Genomic DNA, 9,754 nt, shown 5'->3' on the forward strand with positions numbered 1-9,754 from the left:
CGTCCCATGTCTCACAAGCGGACTGGACCCCCTTCCGCTTCGTGTAAGGTAAGCACGCTCGAGCATCGTTAGGGTCTAGCTCCGTCCGGACGGCACGGGCGACCAAAGATTTTGGTACACCAATTGGACGAGTACGGACCGTCCGCACAGAGTTAGGTAATCTAGACCCTGCGCCGACGGAACCCCGCCGTTTTGTTGTGTGCCCCGCCATCCCATCCCACCTCACCTCAGTCAATCTCATTGCGCCGGACCGTTCAAGAGCTCACACACTCATAAAGCCCGCCAAGTTGTTCACCAACGTCGTGTCGTTCAACGTCCAACTTCTTCAATAACAAGAACGCCGAATCGCAGATTCACGAACAACATCGAGGAAAGAAGGAAAGGTGACAGAGTTATGGAAGTCAAGAATCCGCGCCGGGTGTTGGCGGTCTCGCTTGCGGACTCGACGCAGCATTTGAGTAGAGTCATTAAAGGTTTGTGACGCGAGACTCTCTCTCTCCCACCTGTTTCTCTACTCAGGCCTTGACATCTGGACATGACATTTCATCCTTGAACAGAAGCTCTTTATCCCATCCATTTCACTCTTGCCATGAGATGAAACGGGAATACACCCGCATCACATGAGAAAATCCAACGGCCATGTCATTCCCAAAAGAAAATCTCACCGAAACTCACCACATCACACTCTCACACATCCTCTCATTCAAAATCTCTACCGGAACAAAGAAGCATCACTGACGCGGGGATATAGACCTCACGGGCACTCACCCAGAACCGGCATCCACAACCCTCGCGGGCACAACGCACATCCTCCCCATCAAGACGAGCTACTACACCGCCGACGTGCCCATCTGGCTGGACCTCGTCGACGCCCCGGTCGAGTGGTCCGCCTCCTTTCTCTCGCCCGAGGCCAAGGAGGTTCTCACGGTGTTGGGCGGGTTGGCTGTTGTTTTTGCCCTGCCTTCTTCTTCTTCTTCATCATCGTCTTCGACATCGGCCCCTGCACCAGCAGATGTCGCCGTCACTGCCACGCCAGCACTAGCACCGGCATCGAGTCCCCCGCCTTCGGTAGAGGACACCCGCGCGCTCATCACAGAGGTCGGGAGGGTCGTTCGCGAAGGGCTCGGCGGGTGGGGATGGGACGGCGTCGGGCTGGGCATCGGCGTCGGGGACGAGATGGCGGACGAGTGGGAGGATCTCTGCGCTGAATGGGGACTCGAGTTCGTTCAGGTTCGTGGGGGAAAGAAGGACGATGGCCGGAACGAGTTTGGAGGTTCGTATTTCACATTGCCTTTCTTGCCTCTTCTTTTCCGTTTCTGCTTTTTGGCTCTCCCTCTCGCTTCGGGCCATTCAGTCTGCGGTTCATACCCTTGAGCCTTGCTTTAACAGTCGAGGGCCGTTTTGAGAAGAAGGGGCCGTGGGAGAGCAGAGCACCTTTGTCCCGGAACCTACCCCTATTCGGCACAACATTAAAGGCCCCTCCACGCTGACACCCCTTTCCCAGAGAAAATGGGCATAGCAAGAGTCCTCGAGGCCCTCGAGTCCAACGACTGGGACGCCGCAGACGACATGGACGGCCCATCAGACCTCGACTCGGACCTCGACGCCGCCGCCGGTGATTTACCCAGGAAACCCAGACCTCTAGCAGGCGGCATCGGCAACGACGACGACGATTTCGACCTCGACGACCCAGAGAACCTAGATTTCGGCTTCGACAGAGCGGATTTCGAAGGGTTGAAGAAGGCGATTTGGAATCTCGAGCAGGAGCCGGAGGATGAGGATGAAGTAGTAGAAGGGGGAGCAGCGGACACGGCAAAAGCAACGAGTGAGACCGCAGGAGGCGCCGCTACCACCGATAACCCAGACGCGAAGAAGCAAAAGAAACAGGCCGAGGACGCCGAAAAAGAGGACCTGGACGCCGAGGACGTGGAAAAGATTGAGCAGATGATGCGCAAGTTGCAGGCTGTCCGGGACCTCAGCGCGGGTCTGCCAGAGGACCAGAGGCGGAGGATGGCGAAGAAGGCTGTTGGGGAGGTGATGAAGGAGCTTTGAAAGGGGTGGGCTGGAGAGAAATGCGCTTCCGGCTCCTCCGATCTGGTCTGGTTATGGGGGTTGGGCCATTGACGTCGGTCAGTCGTGTAATCACCTCAGCTGTGCAGACTTCACGTCACTGGAAACAAAACACGAGAGGAAACAACCTCTGAGATGGAAGCGGTATTTGAGAAATGGGGTGCTGGTCGGCTTGCTCTGGGAGCGGGCTTTCTTTCGCGAGCAATTTGGAGGACCAATGATCTGTTTCCCTTGAACAGAAACAGTGACGGAAAAGAAGAGAAAACAACTGGTTGGAACCTTGAACACCCGTAGTCCTGTCACCCAGAAATCTTGTCGACAGACACTTCGCGCTTGAGGCTGTCCGGGAACCAAAGGTCATGACCTTTCTATATTCTATACAGAGAAGAGAGCGAGGGAGACCCTCATCGGATTGAAGGTCAAAGGGCAGCAGAATCCACCTTTCAGGCCAGGGATGCCAGCTTCCGTCATCACTTGAGATGGAAATGGTGGCGTAATGACATGCATACCTAGGAACGTCAGGTCCAAAGATACGAAGAGAAGACTGCGAGAAAATCGATATATGAAGCAGGATAATTCGACTTTGGAGAACTCCTTTCCTCTAGTGATGCCTCACCACCGTCAGGCTGTAAGCCCAGCCTCTCATAACTCAATCTACCTACCTCAAGGTTCTGTAGATAATGCGCTGATGATTCCGATGTTCAGCGAGTTATGATAATCCTCCGGCTCATGCAACTGAGCAAATAGTATACCTGAAGCAGTGTGACAGACGCAAGCGGTCATTCAGCTGGGTACTGACATGCAAAGCAATTGGCGTCAGAGTCGACCACTTACAACGTAGTATGAAGATGCCACAAAGGCAATCGCAGTCCTCACAGCCCCTGATCTCATGGGAACCATAAACTCACATGTGTGAGTACTCGTCCCTCCCTCTGTAACGCAGCTCTTATACGTCTGAACATCCCAGATGGGCTTATTGATCCATAAGGCGAAGCAAACCGGCCCATGTATGAAAACGGCACCAGATCTACACAACCCGAGAGGCTCGATATGCAGCCAACCATATGTTCCTTCTGCACTCTCCAACTGTCGCCATCCACTCAAATTTCTCCCTGTCGTGGGACCTCGCAACGTCCATCTTCAGCCAACTAGCCAAAAGCCTGCCTGGAGGCATTCGTCGTGGTGTTGAGCCGTAGCCCGTGGAGTTGCTAGTGACCATGATGAAAACAATATGGAGCAACAACGAACGTCAGCCATTACATCCAAAAGGGGCACCACACAGAGTAAAGTCTCCAGAAATGTGGCTTCATGCCGATCTCCCGTAAGCAGACAAAGTGAAAACTATCCGAAAGACGTAGATCCTGGGGTTTCTAGCAAAATACTGCCCCGGCTGTGTATGCCCAAGTTGGCATATTCCGAGAATCCCCAAGCGTCTCCTATTCCTTCCAGTCTTCGACACGCCGCGTGGCATGCATAGAGTGTTGCTTTTTAGTGCGGAGACAGTCCCGTTACAATATCTTGCGCAAGCTGACCCGTTTTGGGCCAGGGAAAACCGAGGGCGTGGTTAAGCAGACATATAGGTTTGCTTTAGACGGCTTGAAAATATAAAGTGAACCCACTCGAATCGAGCAGTTCGGACGGCGGGCGAACGAAGCAGGAAATCCGTTAGTATCATGCGGCAAGGCTAGCGTAGGCAGTCAGTCCATAGTGCCAAAGGTCGTTCGTTACTTGGGTTATGCTTCGGGGACGCTCCGCGCTTGAGTTTACCTATACCGAGTCATGAAAAAGAAGCCCTCGGTAGGTCTTGTCAATCGCCGAGAAGCTGGATCAACCCGGGAGAATAGATTGATCCGAACAATTCGACGGTCAAGTCCCGTCTCGGGGTCAAGCAGGTGTCAGCGGGATGCCGGCCAGGGGACCCGTCTCGGTGAGGGCCGGAGAGAACATCAGACGAACGCTAGCGTCGATCCTCTTGCAAGCCCTTGTGCGATCTCGTACAGATGCACGACGTCGACGTCGCAGACAGACGACGAGCAGGGACAAGTCCGGCACAGCCTCTCCATACGGCCCACAGTTTGGTTCATGCCGACGTGGTTCCCCTCCTCACTCCTGTCCCCTCTAGAGGCCCGAGCACGCAGGTCTTTGTAGCAATAGAATGTTCTGCCGCGCATCGCCAAACAATGCGGCGGAGCTGCGCGAGCGCGCTGGAGACTGGCGTCGCATGACTGGTGGTCATTTTTCTTTCCTTCACGAATCCTCCCTCCTCTGCCGGCGGGGAAGCTAGGCTCAATCGGAAATTTCTCAGCGATGCCTGTAATGCTTGTCGAGGAAGCGATAACCTGCTAAGTTTCAGCAAACTCGATTGGGAATGCTTGGCCCGGTATCACGGTAGTTTTGGGTACCCTGCTGCGCTGTTGGGGGCTTCGCTAGACGCTGCATTTGTGATCGTTGGTAACCTGTGGTCGATTATATGCCAGTAAAGAGAGCATTTCGTGCAGGTAGGCTGTAGCCAAGTCGATCGAGGAGAATACATAATCGTCCGAGCTTACTGGTGCGATGCTGTGGGATCTCGAGCTCTGCCTCACAGTCGGTAGCGTCGATAAGCCTCTTTGCACGGTATCTCTCATGTAATGGGAAGTAGACAATCGTAAAATGCGCAGTGGGCATGCACCATCTTGCCCATGAGGCTTCAAAACAATGCAATTGGAGTAAGCAATGGCAACGCGTCAAGGCGCGCTTCCCGATGTGTTGTCGCAGCGTCGCGATGATCATTCATGCCTCGGCGGAGCCCCGGCTTCAGCAACATGCCCATTGGTCAACGTTTGCGGAGTAATTATGCTCTGTCAGTGGTGGACATGGAGCTGAATGCATTTGCAAGCGACACGAAAGCTCTGGACCTTCGGACGTAGCTGCGGAAGCAGAACCAGACTTTTGGGACGGTATCGATGGCAACTGACAGTTTGACAGCCATGAGCGTTTCGTAGTGTGGAAACAAAGGAACGACAAAGACTTTGAAGCACGCCATTGTCAAGCCAAGCCAAATTGGCCAACTATCGACAACACGGGCTTGATGAAGACTGTAGCCTTTTCGGTAGCTGCGGATGGTCAGCTGACGGGATTTCCGGAGCAGCAGATCTGATAGATGGACCCTGTATCCGTAAAGCGTCACACGCTCTCGTGTTGCCTGGCTGCCAGTAGCCGATTTCCATGCCACCGTTTGATTCTGTGGGTTGGTGCCACCGACTTTGCGGCGGAAATGTCAGCGATACATCTCGCCTATTCCTCGCCTTGTCTACCTCTTGCGGCAATCTTGCGTGTTATCCATAAAGGGTCCAGCAGCAAGAGCCGGTCTCTCAAGGGCTCCCGGCAAGCGAGGATTAACTCTGCAGGGCTCGAGATAGGGGGAGGGGCAAAGCCAAGGGGAGTTGGCCAGGGATTTTGGGCTCGCAATGTTCGACGATTCTTCTGGAACGAATTCGCCAGGCTGTGAGATTGGGGTCCCCGTCCGGCGTCCGGTGATGCTAGCAGCGATGAACCCCAGACGGGCAGATTCTTTGAAGCAATGGGCAGCCCATACCGGCGACCGCGAAATCCGGACACATGCGGCGGCGGGCTGGCAACTCAAGAGGGCGATGGATGGATTCCAGAGCCAGAGTTGGCCCCGCCGTACTTGCGGACGACCGTCGTCGGCTTCGGTGGCTGAGTCAGTAACAGAAGTGTTTAGATTGTTTGAATCTGAGGCCAACGGCGAGTGGGCATCCAAAACCACGATCTCCCACCAACAACGCACGGAACTATGCGACGGTCGGTCGTCAATGGTCACGGCTAGACTTCCTCCTCCGTTCTCCTTTATGCAGCGAAAGAAGATAACCATCTGTATTTCATACAGATTTTCCTCCAGGGTTCTTGGTTGATGTTTCGCGGAGGAAGCACGCTGCACAACGGCCGCGCTCCGACAGGGCTCTTGTCTGACAGTTGTTGTTGAACGGGGCCGGAGGCGGACCGGGGGACTAGGACTGGAGACGCGAGCCAGAAGCGGGAAGAGAAAAGATCAGACGAAAAAGGCACGACGTATCCGCAGAATGAGGGTCCATGGGGCCAGAGAGGCGTGAAAAGGCAGGGGGAACCTCAACGAAGGCTCTCTCAGACTCTCACCCCTCCCTTTCTCTTCCTCCAGGCTCCATGTCTGGCGATTCTGCCCTGGTTCCATGAGAGAGCCTTAAGCCCTGAGCCTTGAGATGCTGCGGTAGTGGCTCTCTTTCTAACCCGACAAGGAAATCCATCGACGATCTTTCGCCTGACCGAATTCGGCCAAGTTTCAAGCGTAATGTCCAATGAGAGTGATTTGACTTTGACATATCCCCGTTCTTCTTCTCGAGGCTGGTTGGCTGAGCCGCAACGTTCCTGAGAAAGTCGCGAGGTATCAGCATCAACGCTCAGGGGTAAAAGCGGATCCTGCTGAAGACAACTGGGAGCCCTGACACCGACTAGTTCTCAGGGACAGTCTTCCGCATTCCTTAACACTGTGCTGACCTTCTCGCACTTCGCGCACCCCTTTAACGAGACCGATTGTGGAAAACGGAGCCGAACCGTCATGCATCACCGACGCAATGCCGTCCCCTCTCCGTTGCTCCACGACTTTGCTTCGGCGCTGACAGCGGAGTTGTCTCGATTGAGCAAAAAAGCCTGTGGACTCTGAGTGCTATCTCCCTCGTTTCCATGCAGGATGAAGTCAAACTCTATGCTTCGCCGTTCGGAACACTTGAAACGAAGCCACTTGGTTGGTTAGAGAACAACAGCATACCAACAAGACCCTCGTCAACCTTCGGGGGGGTTTCTTCTTTGAAGGACCACCTAGCCGGGATGAGGCCAGCCAATGCCATGAATGCAAGTGCAAAGGCAAATGCAGACATGGAGGTGTTATTTGACCTTGAACTTTGGACGAGCGGAGGATCCCATTGCTATTTCGGGCTTCCTGATGGTGTATGGTAGATTTGTAGCCGCCTTCGCGGAGTCCGTCTGTCTTAGTGATACGCCGACGCGTGCGCGAGCATGGGACATTCCGATCGCTTGAGCTCTATTCGACGGCGCCACGCCTTCGAGGAACGATGCCGGCGGCAGCAAGCGCCAATGAGCGCTTGGGCGGAACATTTCGTCTGAACTTTTTGTCATCTGACATTGGCAGAGCATGTCCAATGTCACCGGCCGTGATCAGACCGGGACGTCTGAGCATATTAAGAGTCAAAGCTCCGGCAGTCGCGCAACCGCAATCCATCTGCCAGCTGCTCTGTGGCCGAACTTCGCGGATGTGTTTCTCGCGAATGCAAAATATTTGTCCCCCGTCGCTGGCCGATGGAGCTCCTCCACCAATCTCGAATGGGTCGCCGTAGGACGGCCGGATGGCTTGGAGCTTGGAGGTAGCTGGCCGGATGGTCAAAGACAGTTAGCGCTGCGTTACAGTGTCTTCGGCGCAAGTGGCACTTGGGCCATGGGATGGGTGTTCTGGCTGCATAACGCTTCTGCAGGTACGAGGTAACACAAGTTGCGTCTCCCAAAAACCAAGGCCGAAGCGGAAGGCTCCTGGAAAGCCGACGAGAGTATGTCGCTGCCTTTGGTCTAGCAACGGAGGGAGGATCGATGCGAATTCCAAAGACCGTTTGGAGCTCGAACGAGAGGACGGCGAAACAAGACCAGTCGTGGGCGTTGTGTTGGATAGCATTGGTTCGCAAGATGTATACCGGAACGCTTAAAGTGTGTAAAAAGACCCTCCGTCGTGCAAAGCGATCTTTGTGATGCCCTAGTGTCTTGTCTGAGACATCCCTTTGGTTCCCGGCACTCCCACAGGAATGGCCAGGCGATCGCCCCGACGCGTTGTTTTTAGAGGTACGACGTTTCGATGTCTGTTGCAGACGCGAGACAGGGCCAAAGGGAGATGCTGAGCATGGAGCAAACATAGTCCAACTCAGACTTTTGCGTAAAGATGCGTGGCGGCACCATCCCTCGGTATGACGGCCGAAGAGGTCGGGTGGTATGTAGTTGGGCGGGTTGAAGCTCAGCTCAGCATGGGGAAGCCCCTTTCTCGACATGTCATTTGCGGAAGTTGACGCCTGCTTACTCAGTGGTTCCAGAAGGCAACCGACGTATCTTGGGATACGGGTGGAAGCTCTCTGGAACTGGCTTGGTCTTGATGGTCCGAGAAAGGGGATGGCCTCTGGAGGCGCAAACCCCGTGCCGTTGGCGTCCCCGGCGGGATGGCCTCGAAATGACAAGAATCTCCCCAAGAGCATCGACCATGTCATAAAGCCATCACCCCCATCGCTCGAATGAAGAACCGAGCGGGCGCAAAGGCGACGTGGAGATGGGTGTCGAGATCTGCCCCGCGAATAAGTGGACGGTCGGATTCCCTCGGGCGAGCAGTTTGGAGGCCAAGAGAATTGCGTAGTTCTAAGAGCCGTGAACCGTCTGCCTGGGTGTGCATAGTGGGCAAGCCGCTCGGAAAAGCCTGTGCTGTGGCCAGTAATGAGTAACTATCCAGCTGGTCCAAACCTATCTTGTTTAAACAGTCTTGTGAACGTTGGTCCCGGCCTAAGCCGTCAGCCAGATATTTCGTGATTGGAAAGTGCTAGGTAGGTCCAGCAAAAGAGGCTTTGCACTTTGACTGAATCGTTGGTTTTCTTGTGCTGAATCAGTCGAACTCAGTATGGCGGTCTTGACTAGGAAGACCTTGTCAGCCCTCGGCGATAGGCGCTAGCGCAAGGCGTACGGGTCAAGTGAGGTTCGAAGTAGTCTTGTCTACAGCTTGGATACGTGATGGACCCATTCCGAGCTGGAGGCTCACAAAGCCGGGACGGCGGCGTCTGAGCGGACGCTTGACCGCCAGTCGCATACTACCAGCTGCAGAAGCCTGTGGATCAGCTATCGTCTGGCAGGTGTCTCTGTGCTGTGTGACTGTTGCGCAGAGCGGCAGGCGTCACCAAACCAAGCGAGACCGACCCTTTTTTCGCCACGGATCATTCTTGTTTAGAAGATGGAGAACGGAGCCTTGCAGATCCAAGCTTGAGGACGGATGCTGAGGACGAACGGTGTGTGTGTGTGTGTGTGCGTGTGTGGGCAGAACAGCAACCAGGCACCGCATGCTGCATGCAGCATATGTGAGGTCAGGCGGCGCAACGATCCACAACAGAAGCTGCCTGGATCGATGACTGCATGTCCTGGACAATGATTGACTGCCGTCGATTCGATTCGACGAAACCTTGTGTGCTATTTCGAGAGGTGCCTGGTTGCCACGGCGGGTTTGTATGGTTTCGTTTGGAGTCGTCTGTGACACGGCTTGTCAGGATGCAGTCGACAACATCTGGCGGATCATTGTGTACCTGACACGGCTTGTGTGAGGAGGACGCGTCTTGGGGACGAGAGGAAAGCGTGAAGGTCGGGCGAGGAGGGCGAGGAGGGGGAGCATGGATCGCCAGGAACAGGGACAATACCGGACGAAAGAGACGTCAGGTACGACACAGTGTGGGAGCCAATAGTCGAAGACGAGCCAGCGATGTGACGCTGGAATATGTGGCTTGTCCCAGTTGCGAGTGGTGCATTGTGAATGCAGTGCTGCAATGTAGTGCAGTGATGCCACCGCGATCGACCGGCGCCAGCAAAAGACGCCCTCGACCTGCAGTATGATGCAGGT

General features: G+C 54.8%; 1 protein-coding gene across 1 annotated transcript; it reads left to right on the forward strand.

The window, feature by feature from the left end:
- Positions 1-220: 220 nt before the first annotated feature.
- HER10_EVM0004662 (alpha and gamma adaptin binding protein p34) lies at positions 221-2,613 on the forward strand. The gene is made up of 3 exons (XM_035474298.1): positions 221-473; positions 752-1,273; positions 1,505-2,613. Exons 1-3 carry the CDS (start codon positions 395-397, stop codon positions 2,050-2,052), a joined length of 1,149 nt encoding a protein of 382 aa, XP_035332527.1. The 5' UTR covers positions 221-394; the 3' UTR covers positions 2,053-2,613.
- The last annotated feature ends 7,141 nt before the right edge of the window (positions 2,614-9,754 follow it).

The sequence above is a fragment of the Colletotrichum scovillei genome (genome assembly GCF_011075155.1).
Source record: "Colletotrichum scovillei strain TJNH1 chromosome Unknown Contig00006, whole genome shotgun sequence".
NCBI classification, from domain to species: domain Eukaryota; kingdom Fungi; phylum Ascomycota; class Sordariomycetes; order Glomerellales; family Glomerellaceae; genus Colletotrichum; species Colletotrichum scovillei.